This window comes from Phyllostomus discolor, chromosome 5, assembly GCF_004126475.2.
Source record: "Phyllostomus discolor isolate MPI-MPIP mPhyDis1 chromosome 5, mPhyDis1.pri.v3, whole genome shotgun sequence".
NCBI lineage: Eukaryota > Metazoa > Chordata > Mammalia > Chiroptera > Phyllostomidae > Phyllostomus > Phyllostomus discolor.
In genome coordinates, this window is record NC_040907.2 from 136360500 (window position 1) to 136378734 (window position 18235).

At 34.6% G+C, this 18235-nt stretch overlaps 1 protein-coding gene across 2 annotated transcripts in view; it reads left to right on the top strand.

The window, feature by feature from the left end:
* Positions 1 to 17974, top strand: part of IPMK (inositol polyphosphate multikinase) — a 44853-nt gene extending 26879 nt beyond the window's left edge. For both annotated transcript variants that reach the window (XM_028512382.1, XM_028512380.2), the window contains exons 4-6: positions 6281 to 6453; positions 11157 to 11238; positions 12823 to 17974. In XM_028512382.1, coding sequence (XP_028368183.1) covers positions 6281 to 6453; positions 11157 to 11238; positions 12823 to 13445 — 878 coding nt within the window. In that variant the 3' untranslated portion in view covers positions 13446 to 17974. The remainder of the gene's footprint in view (positions 1 to 6280; positions 6454 to 11156; positions 11239 to 12822) is intronic.
* The last annotated feature ends 261 nt before the right edge of the window (positions 17975 to 18235 follow it).

Sequence of the window (18235 nt, forward strand, 5' to 3'; positions counted from 1 at the left end):
CTGTATATTTTCCTTTATTTCACTTTGCGTAGGCTTCACCACTTGTTCTGTTTTACGACTATACTCAACCATTTCTGTGAGCATCCCGATTACCAGTGTTTTCAGCTCTCCATCTAATAGATTGGCTGTCCCTTAGTTATGTTTTTTGGGCTTTGATCTGTTCTTTCATTTGGGCTATATTTTTTTGTAAGGGAGCGTTAGGTATTTGCCAGGTTGGGGCAACCCACTTGGCTGCCATGTGGCGTTGTATGTGGGGGAGGGGTCCAAGAGGGAACAGTGCTGCTTGCTCAGCTACTGTTTGGCTTTCAGTCATTTTCCCTGCTACCCACAGGCAGATTTGGCTCTTCTGGTGCTGATTCCTGGGTAGGTTGGCTTATGTACATTCTAGGACCCTGTGGGTCTCCCCAGTGAACTTTCCTGTGAGGCTGGGAATTTCTCCCACTGCCACAACCCCCACAGGTTTTATAGCCAGAGGTTTTGAGGCTTTATTTCCCTGAGCTGGAACCCTGTGTTTCATGGTCTGTCTCACTCCCAGTTGTTTCTCCTGGTTTATCCACATGCAAATGTGGGACCGCCCAGTCTGCCAGCTGCCACTTTGCCTGCCCAGGTCCGCCAGCCTCACCTTGCCCACCCGGTCCTCTAGCGGCTGCCTTGCTGTGGGTCTTCTCTGCATGGGCTGCCTGCCTCTGCCCCTCCTACCAGTCTGAATGAATGTTTCTTCTTTAACTCCTTAGTTGTCAGGTTTCCATACAGTTTAATTTTCTGGCAGTTCTGATAATTTTCTGTTTTTAAATTTGTTGTCCTCCTTTTGGTTGTGCAAGGAGGCAGAGTATATCTACCTATGCCTCCATCTTGCTGGAAGTCGAAGACTAAGCCTTTTGGAATATTATGGAGTAGCTCTCTTAGATATGAGGTTCACAAGTGCCAGTCCTTGGACCTCTGGCAGACCCACTTCATCAAGATCTATTGTCCTGTAGAGCTTTCCAGAATTTGAGACAGTAAATGTAGTTATTATGTTCTCTATTTTTATGATTTATATATACATATATGTGTGTATATATGTAAAAACCAGCTCTTTTTAATATTCAAAATTCGACCTTTATGTGTAGATTATATATGTCAAATAATATCATAATTATTTTCTAATATATTTTCCAGATATCAGATTAATGTAATTTATTTCCTTAACCTCAGTCAGAATGAACTTAAACTATTCCCAGATATGACATTTATCTTAGTCCATCAGAGTTTTTGGATGAGTTTTAGAACTTATTTTCTGTTGGCCTAAAAATTGAAAAATACCACAACAATATATATACCCAGAGAGGCCCAGCTGAAAATGTGTCCCTTTTTATCCACCATGTGGTGTTGCCTTGTGAGGCTTTCCTATAGTAAAATGTCTTAAACTCTAGAGAGATAATTTGCTATTAGCAATTTTCAGAGAGGATTAGTATTCAGATTTATTTCTAGTGATGATGACCTATAGAAAAATCAGTAAGAACCTCAAAACTAATATCATGCTCCATTTTCCTATTTAGTACCTATTTCATTTAAAAGCACCTGTGGCAAGCTGCTAGATATATAACATCATACTCTTTCTTAAAAACTCTACATCTCCAGAGCTTTTGGTATTTATAACCTAGAGGGTAAGATAGAAATGAGGATCTGAAATTTTTACTTTCACTTTAAAAAAATTGAGGCTGGAGATCTAAAAGAAAACACTAAACCAACTCGCAGTAAACCTTAACCTAAGGATCATTTACTTAAAGCTAATAAACAATAATCTAGCAGTTCTTTGGGAATTCTAATCACCTAAAACATATCAAGAACCTGCAAGTAAGGTAAAGAAAAACACATTTGGTTAGTAAAAAAAGAAAAAGTTAAATAAAACACTCAGGTTTATTTACTGAAGGAGTGACTCAATTTATTATAGTGTGAGGAAGGCCAAGCCCAAAGTTCTGCTGGGCAGTAGGAGTGAGAAGGGCAAACACTCATTCACTCAGTGAACATATATTGTATCCCTGTCATGCAAGGGAGGACCCAAAAAACCGGAATTGTCTTCTGGAGGGTGGGCCCCTTGTAGTACAGGCTTCCCCTGTACTAGAATACTAGGTGAGTGTTCTAGGAACCCATCTGTATCAGTGTACCAGCTGGCATTGTTGTGACAGGCTGCATTCAGCTTCAGTGAATTATTTTGGAAGACTTTCAATGTATTTGTCCATTTTATTTTTTTTAATTGTTGTTCAAGTACAGTTTTCTGTCTGCAGTTGTCCATTTTATGATGGGCGATTTATGAATATACCTGCTCATACAGTGATGAGTGTTAAGCAGTTTTTGACCAAAAAACAGCATGACCCCTATGCCCCACCCTCCCTATTCACTCGATCTCACCCCAAACAACTTTATTTTGTTTCCCCTGGATGAAGAAAGTCTTCAAAGGGAATCATTTTGCTGATGTGGAAGGGGTAAAACAAAAACAGCAGAAGCATTAAAAAGCATCAAAATTGATGAGCTCGAAACCTGTTTTGAGCAGTGGAAAAAATGTCTCGATTGGTGGGTTGCATTAAATGGAGAGTACTTTGAAGGTGACTGGCATTTAAACGTGTAAGAATACACAATTCTTTATGAATTCTGCTTTTTGGGGAGGTACCCTGCCATATAGAGTTTGCATTTGCATTTTCCTTCTTTCCCAGGAGAAAAGGAAGAAGTAGGGATTTTATATTCAGATTTGCTTTACTCTACTGTAGTGTCTGTTGTTTCTATCTCATTGTGTAAAAAAAGTTTATTGTTTTTAATCACTATCAAATTGGCAAGTAGAAAATAATAACCTTATACTGAGATATAGATGCTGTGAAAGTCAGCTAGGTTTGCTCACAATCTTTATACTCTTATTAGTAAGCCTCACCTCACTGATACTGTTAGGATCTCATGAGTTAGGGAAATTAATTATGATAATTTTTTTAATACAGTGATCCACTCTATATTAGGATCTAAGTCTTTTTTGATATTTGAAATAAAAGCCTTGTTACTGAAATTTTTATACAGCCAAAGAGAGAAAATGAATCAGTTTCTTTCTCATTTGCGCACGGTTGTTGAGAGATGGGAGGAGAGAATCTGAATAGGACTGTCCTGTTCTGCTTCCTTTCCCATCTTCTCATCCCATCTGTGATTATCTTTTGTTTTTTATTTTTTAAGATGTAGTAGGGAAGGAGAAAGAGAGGGAGAGAAACATTGATGTGCAAGAGATACATCAGTCGGTTGCCTCTTGTGCGCCCCCAACTGGGGACCTGGCCCACAATCCAGACATGTATCCTGACTGGGGATTGAACCAGCTACCCTTTGGTTCACAGGCCAGCACTCAGTCTGCTGAGCCACACCAGCCAGGGTGGTGATTACCTTTTAAAGCACAGAAGCTGAGGTGGGAGATATTCCCATTTGTCCCATTGCCTTTCACTGTTAGCATTTACCGTCTGTGCCTAGACCTTTTGTTATCTCTTACCCTGTTGAAGATGTCTGTTTGTAAGATCCTTTCTTAAAAATTTGAAGGGTTCTTTCTTGTATGCCAGTGCAGGTCTCTGAGGCTCTAGTCCCTTTTTTGTCGTATTTGGGCTTGACTTCACCCAGTTCTTTCTGCATAGTCATACATCTCACCCGACCATTTTCCTTTGGCTAAGCGATACAGTTTATCTCTTTATTTTTTATCTTTCAACCTGTTTTTTAAACCTAAGGGATTTAAAGCTTCCCAAACCCTACCAGAGTTCTCACTTTTGGTTCAGCACTGACTTCCTTATAATTTAATAACTATGCTAGTTTTAGTTATTAAATTACAGGTCTCTTGATGGGCACTTGGGCTCTTCCATAGGGGTGCATATATTCTTTCAAATTAATGTTTTGGGTTTCTTCAGATGTCTTCCCAGAAGTGGAATCACTGAGCCATAAGGCAATTCCATTTTTAATTTATTTGGAACCTCCCCACTGGTTCCGCAGTGGCTGTACCAATCTACCTTCCCACCAACTGTGTACAAGGGTTCCCTTGTCTCCACATCTAGAATTTGTTTGCTAATTTATTCTTTCATTCATTTCTTTCAGTCCTCACTGGAGGGCATGTTTATTGATTTTTTTTTTTTAGGGGGAGAGGAAGGGAGGGAGCATGAGAAGGAGAGATTGCTTGCCTTTCTTAGCCCTTGATCGGGACAGAACCCATAACCCAGGGACATTTTGGTTTGCAGAAGGTTGCCCAACCAACTGAACCACACCAGCTAGGGCTGTTGATTTATTGATGGTAGCCATTCTAACAGGTGTGAGGTAGTATCTCATTGTGGTTTTGATTTTCATTTCTCTGATGATTAGTGATGCTATTCATATGTCTATTGGCCCACAGTAGATGAGTAGGTAATGAAAGATGTGGTACATTTACACAACGGAATCCTACTCAGCCATAAAAAGAATGAAATCTTACCTTTTGCGACAGCACTGATGGACCTAGAGGGTATTCTGTTAAGTGAAATAAGTCAGAGAAAGACAAATACCACATGATTTCACTTATATGTGGAATCTAAAGAACAAAATGAATAAAAGAAAAATAGACTTGTAGATACAGAGAATAGACTGACAGTTGTTGAAGGGGAGGGATTATGGGGGTTGGGTGAACAACTTTGAAGGGGTTAAGCAGTACAATTGGTAGATACAAAATAGTCCCAGAGATGTGGATTACAGCCTAGGGAACACAGTCAGCAGTGACATGATGACTGTGTGTGGGGTCAGGGGCGTGGGTGCTTGAGGCCATGGGGGGACCACTCTGTAGAGTACATGGTTTTCTGGCCACTTTGCTATACACCTGCAACTAATACTGAATGTAAACTGGAACTGGAAAAAATGTTAATTTAGAACAAACACTAAACAAATAATATAGGTAGTTTGCAAAAAGAGTAATTATAAGTCTGTAGTGGGACAGGGGAAAAGATATTAGAGGATAAGTCTTTTTTTCCCTGGTATCCTTTTATGTAATTCGTAGAGAATATACATATTCTCTAACTTTATATGTTACTTTCATAAAAAGCAGATAGAATTGCACCTGTCTTTGAGGGAAGTTTTTAGGGAAAATGTTTCTTATTATAATCATAACTTAAAATTGCAATATCATTCAGAACTTTGGGTAGATTCTTTCACCCAGGAATGGGAGGAAGAATTTTCTTTCCTTACTTCCTTCTCTTGGTGCTCTTGGACCCTTACTTTCAAGTTGAAATTGTGTATAGTTCAGCTAGTGTGATAACTGAGGCTTTTATAATTTTTCACTTGAACCGCCATTTGTAATTTTCTGTATGAAGATGTACACAGGTTGGCAAAGTGGTTTATAAATGACCTTATGAAGATTGAGGATATTTGTATTCTGAAAAGCAAGTTATTTGTTTTTCTTTAGAGACTAGTGAGAGTGGAAAGTATATTTGACAGTGACCATCATTTTGATTGATTGATTTTTTTTTTTTTAGATTTTATTTCTTTTTAGAGATGGGGGAAGGGAGGGAGAGAAGCACTGCCCAGTTGCCTCTTGTCCCCAGCTGGGGATCTGGCCTGCAACCCAAGCATGTACCTTGACTGGGAATCCAACTGGCAACCTTTTGGTTTGTGAGACATAGCCCAACCCACTGAGCCACACCAGTCAGGGCTGATTTACCTTTCTTCACCCATATTTCTGTTGTATACTCTGTGGGAAAATTTATTCCTATTACTAATTTTAAATGAAGAATCAGCTTTTTAAAAATTATTAAAATGCTAATAAGAGTTCTGCTAAGGCATACATGCCATACATTGTATTTAAAAGGGTAATTCATTCTTCAACAGCTTTTGAAGTAATCTCATTGCCTTTTTAATGTCTTTGGAAACCTTATATCTACTTCATACCTTTTGCTTATGGTTGTATTTATTTAAACCACCTCGTATAAGAGTTTCTCTGTGATATTTATATACTAATTGTTGAGTGGAATTATTTTTTTTTCTTTTTTTAAAGATTTTTTATTTATTTATTTTTAGAGAGGGAAGGGAAGGAGAGAGAGAGAGAGAGAGAGACAGACAGACAGACAGACAGACATCAATGTGTGGTTGCTGGGGGTTATGGCCTGCAACCCAGGCATGTACCCTGGCTGGGAATCGAACCTGAGAGTGGAATTATTTTAACTCATTTTTTTCTCAGTTTTAAGTTTTCCTCCTTTTGTTTCCATAGAAGTTACTTGAGTAGTAATATGTTTGCCTATCATTAATTAAAGTTTTTCTTTAATAACAGATTTATACCTAAAACTGGAAGATGTGACCCATAAATTTAATAAGCCCTGCATAATGGATGTAAAAATAGGGCGAAAAAGCTATGATCCTTTTGCCTCATCTGAGAAGATTCAGCAACAGGTCAGCAAGTACCCATTAATGGAAGAGATTGGGTTCTTGGTGCTTGGCATGCGGGTAAGAGTGATTATTAGTATAATACACACATTTTTTACATGTTTTTTCTTGAAAATTATAGATGTCATTATAATACTGAGTCAGAAGATGATATGATTTGGAATTTGGTTGTCTATAACTCCCCAGCGTGGGCAGAAATTTTTTTATCTCTTGTTCACTGGTTACATTGTCAGTGTCTGGAATGATTGTGACACTTAGTATGTGATTAACAAATAAATGAATGAAGGGCTGACCCTCACGACTCCAACTGTGGTAATTTTGTTTTAAAGAAGCTTTAAGTTTAGCTGTAACATAAATAACGTGATAAGTAAAGGTTATTTATGATTTTCCCATGAGGAAAGTCCTGAGTTTATATATTCAGTAATTTTTCTATTTTTAAAATTGAAAAGGGAAACTAAAATTCGGTCATTGTATCAAACTGTGGTTGAAAAACAGTTATTTTATTTGCTCATGATTCTCTGGGTTGTCATTTCGAGCTGATCTCAAGTAGACAGTTCTGCTGATCTCACCTGGGGTCCCTTGTGTGGCTGCACTCATCTTTCTGATGGCTCGCCTGGGACTAGATGGTCTAAAATGACTCCACGCTTGTGTCTGGGAGTTTGTTCTAACTTTTGGATGGGACTTTTTCCATGTGGTCTCATCCTCCAGGAGGCTAGTTGGAACTCCTTCATGTACCGCATTCTAAGAGGGCGCGAGTGGGAGCTACAAGGGCTCTTAAAATCTAGGTTGGGCAGTTACTTTCTGGAATTTTTTAGGTCCAAGTATATCACAGGATCAGCTTATACTATTGGTTGGGAGGAGAAATAGACTCCACTTCTGATGGTGGGAATAGGGAAGTCACTATACAAGTGGCAGCATATACAAAGAGAAGAAGGATTGTTGAGGCCATCTTTGCAAATGATATGCCACAATTAAGATGTACAGCCATGGCTGGGTGGCTTGTTTGATTGGAGCACCCTCCTATAAACCAAAGGGTTGCGGATTTGATCCTTTGGTCAGGGCACATACCTGGTTTGCAGGTTCTATCCATGGTCAGGGTGTGTGTGAGAGGCAACTTGATTGTTGTTTCTTCCTCTCACCCTTCTCTCCTCTGAAATCAGTGAAACATATTTTTGGGTGAGGATTTTTTTTTAAAGACGTAATGTAGAACAAAATTCTCTAAACAAATGGTTTTCAGTGTATTTTCTAGACGTGTGGAGGTAAATTTGATAAATGACTATGTACCTATGTAAGCATGGTGAGGTAGTTTTAAAATTCATCATAAAAGATGATATATGGATCTCTTGAGTTTTAAACAAGAGAGTTAATAGAGAGCATTATAGATGGATTGTTAATGTGATGGTTATAAAAGCACAGTTTAATTTGGCATTCTGATCAAAGAAATTGTTGATGTAGTTATTTCATTTAGAAAAACTATAATTAAATGTAAATATAAGTGAAAAGGAAAAAGGTTAATGGCATAATGTTAAAATAAACAAGAAATAAATACCCACAGGAATCTGACAGGGCAACTATTTAATCCTTCACTGTTTTCAGATCTTACCCTCCCAATTTCTTCTTCACTTTTAGCAGAGGACTTTACCTCCTACTATGGAAAAAAAAAATTAAAGCCATCAGACAGGAATTCCTTTAATTTCCTGCCAACACATGTATATATCTAACCTGCAAGTGCTTTCATTCCCTGTATTCCTTCCTGTCATATTGAAGAATTTTCCATCCTGTCTAAGGATAGCCCTTCCCTATGCCCTCCAGATCTCATTCCTTCCCACCTCTTTGGGAATCTAATACTATTGATTCTTTCTTGTGTTACATCTTCAACTTCTGTCTCTTTTTCCTCTTTCCCTTTTGTTTTATATATGTTCAGATCACTCAATTAAAAAAAAAAAACAACCCACATCAAACCACTTTTAACCTGTCTTCTCTTCACAACCAAACTAGTTATTTCTGTTGCCTTACTTCCCATTTACTATTTTTAACCTCCAATCTGGCTTTTGCTTCATCATGCCACCGGATTAGCTTCTGACTAAGGTCCCTAATGACATCTTCATGTCACTAAATACAAATGGCATTTTCATTACTCACCTTACTTCACTTTGGAAAGCAACTTCAAGGCTAACTAGGTCTCCCTCAAAACATTCCTTTTGATGTTCATGACACTACACCATCTCCTGGTTTTTTTTCCAAAGACTACTTTGTTGTTTTCTTTGCCAGCACATTTATTTTCTGTTTATTCTTTAAATGTTGAGGTATTTCTCTCTGTTCCATTTTACTGCCTCCCTCTCTTTTGTTTCTTCCTTTGTTCTTATTGGTTCAGTTTCACTTACACTAATAACTCCCAAGGGCATATCTTTAGCCTAAGCTTTTTGTCCTTTTATCTCCTAATCTGTATAGCTAAGATCCTACTAGAAATTTTACTTGGATGACTTAAAAACATCTAGAATTAATATATAAAAAAGTGATCCACTCATCTCTCTCACAACCAACTACAACAATAGCAACAATCTCTATTATTCCTTATTTCAATAAATGGCATCACTAGTTTTACCAACTAAAAACCTTGTAGCCATCATATCCTCTCAGAGCCATCCATCAATCCTATTGATCTTAATTCCCAAGCATCTCAAATCCCATTTTCATCATTATCCTTTTCCAGACTCTAGTTTCTTAACTGATCTCCCAAGCTCAGTTTTTCTTTCTTCCAGCCTGTTTCCCAAACATTACAAAATAATTATGACATTGTCCTAATAAAAACTCCTGTGGGTTTCTATTGCATTAAGGTACATACACAGGATAAATAAATAAGGCATTGCACATGTTGTTTCCCCAAATAGAGGTTCCTCTGTTTGATGTATTTTTTAAATCATTGGTACGATTTAAATGCCACTGAATTCACTCATTTAAAGTATACAATTCATTGGTTTTAATATATTTATGGAATTGGACAACCATCACCATATTCAACTTCAGAACATTTTTATCACCTCCAGGAGAAATATTGTACCTATTAGCATTTGAAATCCTGCCATTTGAGACAACATGGATGGACCTTGAGAACATTATCCTAAGCACAATAAGCCAGACAAAGAACAACAAATACTGTATGGTATTACTTATATACGGAATAAAAAAGAAGAAAAGCTGACTTCATAGAGACAAATTAGAATGATGGTTTCCAGGGATTTGGAGGGTGAAGATATGGGAAATGTAGGTCAAAGGGTACAAATTTTCAGTTATGAATTGAATAAGTTATGAGTACAGCATGGTGACTGTAGTTAATAATATAGCAATGTGTACTTGAAATTGGCTGAAAGTAGATCCAAAGTGTTCTCACCACACACACACGTACAAGATAATAGGTTTGTTGATTACCTTGATTTTGGTAAGCTTTGCATGATGTATATGTACACCAAATAATCACATTGTACCTTTAAATGTGTACAATGATAATTGTCATTTATTCCTCAGTTACATAAATGAAGTATATTTTAATATCTGATAGGATGGCAAGGTTAGTCCTTCCATATTAATCTTATTTTGACTTTTCCTGTCTATTCTTGTTTTTCTGTATGAATTTTAGCTTATGTGGCTATCCAAATTGTTGATGTTTTATTATAATTTCATTTTAGTTGTGGATTAATTTAAGTGGAATTGATATCTTTTATGTTGAGTAGTCTTCTCTGAGACCATGATGGGGTGTGTGTACGTGTGTGTGTATAGGTCTTGGAATTTGTTAAAAATGTCTTTATAGAGATTACACCTTTATTTAATTTCTATATTTTGTTTCTTTTTTGCTGCATTTGTAAATGGGGTCTTAATTATGTTTTTAACCAGTTGTTAGTACACAGCTATATATATATTTGTGTGTGTGTGTGTGTGTATGTACATAGCTTATTTTCTGCTTATTAATTTTTTAAAGGTAATGCTTTGGTCTGTCTTTTTTAAAGATTTTATTTATTTCTAGAGAGAGGGGAAGGGAGGGGGAAAGAGAGGAAGAGAAATGTCAGTGTGCAAGAGAAACATCAATTGGTTGCCTCTTGCACACTCCCAACCAGGGACCTGGCCAGCGACCAAGGCATGTGTCCTGACTGGGAATCAAACAGGTGACTTTTCTGTTTGTGGGACGATGCCCAACCAACCTAGTCACACCAATCAAGGCTCTGGTTGCTAATTTGTATTCAGTTAGCATTTCAAGTTTTTATTGTTTGCATTAGTTTTATAGTTGATTTTTCAGTATATAGTCATTGTCTATAAAGAGTAATATTTTTATTTCCTCTATTCCAAATGATTATACCTCTAATTACTTTCTCTTGTCTGTTTACATTTGCTAGAGACTCCAGAACAATATTAGAGAGTAGTGATGATAAGGGACATTGTGGTGGAACACTTTTTTTGGAAGTGTGCCTTAGGACAGGGGCTTCTTTATATTCACTTTAAACTTGAGACTAAACCTTTGGTGGGTTGAGGTAGATGACTTTTCATATTGGGAATACTCATCTATCTATCCTTTTAAAGAGTTTTCATTGATAGTGGATATAAATTTGTTAAATGCCTTTTCAGAATCTATTGAAATGATGACAAGATTTTTTTAAGAATCCATTAGAATGAATCATATAAATAAATCTTCCCATCTTTAACCATTGCTGAGATAAATTCTGCATGGTCAAGGGGTATTCATTTTGAATATTCACTACTTTTTCTGGCAGGTTTATCATGTTCATTCTGATAGCTATGAGACAGAAAACCAGCACTATGGAAGAAGCTTAACAAAAGAAACTCTAAAGGATGGTAAGGATTGGAAAACCACATTTCAGTGCTTTGATTACTGCACAATTATCAAATGTAATTCTAAAGTGATTTTGGTTTTAATTCTCTTTTGGTATAATGAGTGAATTCACAGAATTGGCCTGATCGTAATCTGTAGTTCGCGATACACCAAAACTGCAGGTCCATGAATGGTCCTCTTACATTTTCCTTCTTTTTTTTATTTATTAATGTACTTAAATAAAAATGAGCATCTATGAAACTACCATGTAGTCCAAGCACTGGAACTAGAGGTTGTCTTTAAAATCCTAGTATATAGATCATGGTATATTAAAACTACTTGTTACATAAGAGACTTCAAAGTGTGTGTTACGGCATGTAATTTATTTTTATTGAAATTTTCCTTTTATAGTTGAGCTATATATTATTAGCTTCTAGAACTACATATGAATAAATAAGTAGCATTAAAAGTAGTTTAAATAAATCTGTTAACATGTGCTTCTAAACATATTTAGAATGATAAAAACAATGATATCCTAGATTTCTGGAAATAATATTTTATTGGAAGTTTATTCTTAGCTGTACCTAAGGTGAAAAACAGGTTATGTGTAGTGTAAAGAGTTTGAAGAAGATTTTTTATTTTATATGTAGAAAACAGGCATCCTACAGTATGATCTTAATTAGTATTTGCCTTGGCTGATAGAAAGATAATATGAAGATTGTCTCTGTATTAAAACATTTCCCAAGCTAATCTGAATATACTTTTTAGTGGTTTCTCTCCCAGAGTAGGGAACATAAATAATTTTAAAAGAGGTCTAATAATCTGATAGGTTAAAACATGTAAAAGTCTCAATTTTGGATAATATACTAAAACTGGAATAGTGCTAGTCCCCAAAGTGAGCTTAACTTTTGTGAAAACACAGACTTAATATTATTGGGAACAGAAAAAATTTAGTACAGCTATGGTTTGGTATTTTGGTAATGGGCTGTTGGCCCATTAAAATCTTATGATTTGACTCCAGGTTTTCGATTAGCTCTTAAATGGGACTCTAACAGACAAATAAGCTTTCTTTCTTTCTTTTTTTTTTTTTAAGGATTTTATTTATTTATTTTTAGAGAGGGAAGGGAGGGAGATAGAGAGAGAGAAACATCAATGTGCGGTTGCTGGGGGTCATGGCCTGCAAGCCAGGCATGTACCCTGACTGGGAATTGAACCTGCGACACTTTGGTTCGCAGCCCGCGACAAATAAACTTTCTGTAAAATCCCTCACAGCAAATGAAGCAAATCTTGGAATACATTCCTAAGAGAATATATATAGAAAGAACTAAACTACCAGTCTATCTGCAATAAATACTTCTGTCTAAACGTGATATTTCACTTTACATAAGTGTCACTTAAATGTTTTCTAATAAGAACATCACCAGAAATTAAGTTGAGGTCCAGGTTTCTATGTCTGACTATAGTTCCTGCCTGTTCAGTTAATTGCGAGAGATGATGGGAAAAATTGAATAACTGTATCTAAGATGAGTTTAGTTCTGAAGTGGTAGCTGTTTTAGATCATAATCATAATAATACATTACAATATTATTATATTTTCCTTTTTATAGGAGTTTCCAGGTTTTTTCATAATGGATTCTGCTTAAGAAAAGATGCTGTTGCTGCCAGTATTCAGAAGGTTGAGAGTATCCTGCAGTGGTTTGAAAGCCAGAAGCAGCTTAACTTTTATGCAAGTTCATTACTGTTCGTTTATGAAGGTTCATCTCAGTCAACTACTACAAAATCAAATGACAGAACTTTGGCAGAAAAGTTTTTGTCCAAAGGACAATTCTCAGACCCAGATGTACTGGAGTACAATAATAATTTTCGAGTGTTAAGTTCCACAACAAATGGAAAAATAGAGGCTTCAGTAGGCAAAAGCTTGTCTAAGATGTATGCTCGTCACAGAAAAATGTATTCAAAAAAGCATCACAGTCAGACTTCATTGAAAGTTGAAAGTATAGAGCAAGACAATGGGTGGAAAAGCTTGTCACAGGAACATTTGAACGGAAATGTACTTTCCCAACTGGAAAAAGTTTTCTATCATCTTCCCACTGGTTGCCAAGAGATTGCAGATGTAGAAGTGCGAATGATAGATTTTGCTCATGTTTTCCCTAGCAACACAATGGATGAGGGATATGTTTATGGGCTGAAGCATTTAATTACTGTACTGCAGAGTATTTTAGACAAATGAGTCCTTTTCTGCAGTCTTTTTAAGGGGTGGGGCAATCATTGTGAAGAGGAGCAGTCTATCTCTGCACTTGTAATGCTATGTAAAAAGTTTATATTGTGAGTCTACATTTTATTTGTCTTTATACTTTTGGTAGAAGGGTTAACTTTTTTATAATCTTACTCAGGAAAACTAATTATTTGTTCATTAGGAAACTATGAAGAATAAAGAAACTTTGGAATGTTAAGCAGGGAATGTGGTGGTGGTACATGGTTGAAACATCTATTTGGCTCAAGTAAAATGCAAACTACTATTCAGTCATTGAAAGTTTAGTTTTCTGTAGCCAGTTTATCATGGAATCTCTGTCCACCCAACTTTGACAATGAGCCATATCTAAACTCATGAAAGTGTTATGAGAACACTTTCAAAAATCTAGAAAGCACAGGTTGATGTCGTTAGTATTGCTGTATGAAGTTATTAAAACTGGAGAAAATTCTACTTCAGAAATAAGTACTATTTAGGTTTTACATTAAAGTTTAGATCATCATACCAAATGGTGCTTCTTAATGAAATCATTTTAAATTACTACATTCCAAAAGCGAATTTTCTCTTTAATTTTCATTTATGTTCTTATTGGCAACATGTTATATTTCATGAAAAAGATAATTGAAATGGACAACAACAACAACAAAAATCTTGAAATTAAGGGCACTAACGATTCTTGCTTGGGCAAGAGGAAAGAAAGTACTTGGAAAAAACAACATGTTTTTCCTTTAAAATCTTTCATTTATGGGCAAATTGGAATATATATTTACCACTTTTTGAAAAGTGTTATAAACTATGTAATACCTTTTCTTTTAACTGCAGCTTCACAATGTGGATGATTGAAGGTTTGTCTTACGTCTCCTTTAAATAACTTGAATTTTTTAAAAAGTTATATATTTTTATGTGTCCATTTAGTTAACCAGTAGTATAAATGTATGTTTCTAAAAATGGTGTTTTTCAGAGTACTAATAAGCAGTGAAGGACAATATTGAATATTATCAAAAATACTATGTAAATTAATACATAGTAGAGAATGGTGCGTATCTAAATCCACACTTCTATTTCATTCTTACTCAAAGTAGTTTTATATTATATTCAAGAGTGAAATTCTGATTTAGTTTCATGGGGAGGGGGCAATACTATTTTTCTGGATAAATTAGATTCTGTATTATCTGTGTTTCATATTCACCATCTTTTAAAAAATAAGCATTTATTATTGATAACAGTTAAAACTTTAAAATTAAATTTGAAAATATGTTAGGATGTTTATACTCATTGCTTGTATTTTGATTCACTAATAACACATCTAAGTTGTTAACAGTTTTGTCATATTATTAGAAGATGTTTTAGAGTTGGGAATTGTTAGTCCTTCCTAGCCTTCCCCTAGAATTACAAATTAAACTTTTAAATTTAAGCACTTCTTTCTGGTGTGGAGGAAAGCATCACAATTTATGATTCTGTTACTTTCCCAATCCTCACTGAGGGCACTTTGCAGATATCTGAGCACAGACAGGATTTCCAAATGCACTGTGAATTCTATGCTTAATAAATCTATTAAACCTGAATAACTTCAAAATTCATATGCATTTTGTTATAGCAAAATTCAGTTGTTTTTAACTTTTTATTTGAGTCATTGTAAGTTTTTTCTAGGGACTTCATATTTTTTTCTACTGCCTAAATGGATATTGGCCTATGCTTTTCATGTGGGGATGAATTTCAAGTCATAATTAATAATCAGAAATTTTCTAATTTTACTTGATTTCTCCTACAATAGACTTTTGTTGTTGTTGTTATTTGGAGAGCGTGGTTCAGCAAATCTCAAGTTCAGATAATTAGACTCGATTTTGAATCTGAACAAAATAAGATGTTTTTGTTTTTTGTTTTTTGTTTTTGGTAGGGAATGGTATCAGCCTGTGTAAAATGAATTTAATACATTTAAGTATTATCAGGGTTTTTTTGCACATTTTAGCTCAATAAAGTGTGAGTCAGCTGTTCCAGATTTTCTTTATCTATATTTGGAAATACAGTTTTGTATAATCATGTTTTGTTTTATATTAATAAAACAAGAAGCGCTTTTTATCTTTTGTTTTTCAGGGAAGGGATTAACATTTAATTCTGTTTGTTTACATTTTTATCACTGTTATCCAATGCTCATTTTATGTTGCTTTATAAGTAAACTTATATATAACAGAGTATCTGTTTATGTAATCTACATGTGACTGTTTTACTATGTAGTCCAGTCATGTAGCATTATGCTGAAATATACCACTGTGGGAATAGAATGATCACTATTCACCAAGCATATTTAAACATATAAATGTTTAAGAAATAAAGTGTAATAAGGATATAGTTTGGGTTAATAAGGTTATCAAATTTTTTCCACTAGGAAACACAAATAATTTTAGTGTATTTCTTATGGAATGCACTCATAGAAAGAACTTCAAGAAATTATGAGTGAAAAATACATTTCTCTAGTAAAAATTTAAATTGTATAATAGTTTTATAATAAAGTATTTACATTAATTGATATTTTAATACGGATGGATGTTGCGTAGATTCAAGTAAAAATTGATAAATGCTAAATATTTTATCTAAATAGTTTTTCAAGACTCAGTTGTGAAAATGTGTATATTAAATAGCTCTAACATGGAGCTGATGATATTTCAACTCAGTATTCATTATTCTTTATGTGTCTGGAAAGTACTTACTATGTATGTCTCTTACACTACAATTTGCTGTTGTGGGGCTTTAGATTGTGTTAACTGAATAAGAACTGTTTTCTGATTCTGATTGAGTATAATTTACTATTTTATGGTTTTCAAGATGATATTCTTCATATCTCTATAACACCTATCAAATTTTAACATGACTTAAGAAAAAGGAATTTTCAGAGTTATTTTAGTTGCATTTTTTCGGTTTCATGCAACTGAAAACATTTGTTTCTAGGAATTGGAATATTGTTGAAGATGTAGGATGAAAGAAAATGGTAAAACAATGAAAGAATTTTATTTGTGAAATTACAGAAATTTTGTCCTGTAAAACTATTTTAAAGCAATGTCATCATTTTAGTACCATTTTCTTATAGCAGTTCGGCATTGATACTTTAAAACTTGATTTGTTTTACAAATTGTTTACAATGCTTTGTAATAATCGTTCTGATCCAGTGCCTTTAACCTTGGTTTGATGAATGTGTAGCCTCAGTTGTCCTTCCATTACATTCTACGTTATCAAAGCATAGACATGAGTTTCTTGTCATTTTAGTCTGTTAATGGTTTGGGAAAACAAGTAGAGTTGCCTGTGGAAGCCAGGCTTCTTAGTTAATTCAAAAATATTTACTGGATATCTACCATGTGCCAAGCATTTTAAGCCCCTGAATATACAGTTGTGAAGCAATCAGATAAAGCTGTAACTATTTCCAGTGTTCTGTCTAGATGAGGTGGGGTTGGAGCTGAATTAAAATAGGGATGGTGTAGAGAAATACTCATTTTGAGATGACAAAATTAACTAGCATTTGAGCTTATGTAAAGAGAAGGTAATTATTGAGTTGAAATGAAGCAACTAACAATCTTAGGTTGAAAATAATACTTTGCAGTATTGTAACCTCTTTCACTTTGAGTTCAAGTAGCAATTACAGATAGCATACAAAGGCCTTAATTTTTCCGTTTTCTTGCTGGTAAAGGTACGTTTACTTAGAATGTCCATTTAGAATAGTGTTTTAACATAACACTACTGTGAAAAATGTTCCATTATGTTTTCACAAGCAAATTACTGCACATTTTTTATATTGTATTTTATAATTTAGTACAAATGTTTTTGGCCTCAATCTTCAGATCACTGGTATTTTTAAATTTGGCAATGAATACGAAATTTTTGACTTATAGATGATTTTATCATTACCTAAAATGCTAGTTAATATTTTAGGAAGGTTAGAGTTTCCATTTTGGGGGAGTTAATGTATAAATTATTATTTTGATAGCATCTAGTAAGAGGAAATAGTATTCATATGATTACACAAATAAGATTATACTTAAGAATTCTTTTTAATTGTCAAACTTTCTCATCATTGGGGTTAAATTTTGGCCTGGTGTTCACTTATAATATATATTAACAAGTTTAGTTATGAAGTGAAATAGTCAAGTATGATGTATGATGCACCTGCATATGAAAATGGTGTGCACAAAGACACTTTACTTATGGGAGCTGTACTGGAAGACTTACGAAAGCATGTGAAATTGCACCTGAAATTGTGTTATTAGTGACTATGCTAAGTTTATTGTACTTGATGAATGAATGTATTTAGTCAAAGTTACTTTGGTTTAATGTCTCTTTTTAAATGTGTTTGTAATTTGTACTATCAATGGGGGGTATTCTTGGACTGCAGGGGCTATTGTCAATGTGTGATTTTATTTTATAGAATCATCTAATGTGATATACCAATTTTTATAAGTGATATTTAGATAATTCTAATACTGTATATTTGACAACCTATTAAAATGTTTTGCATTGGAGCTCCTTTTTTCTTTAATTATAATATACTAACAAACTCATGGTAGTTTAAAAATAACTTATTCAAATACTTGAATGCATATTAATTACCAGAAACTATAAGAATCATTAGAGATTCAAAGATGATTAAGACAGGATGTTAATAGAAGCATATGTATTGGAAATGAAAAACTAAACCTTTACATGAATATTTGTTTATTTTCCTATCATATTGACTGAAATCTTTGGAATCAACCCAAAAGAGGTGGACTATAGGAGAATTG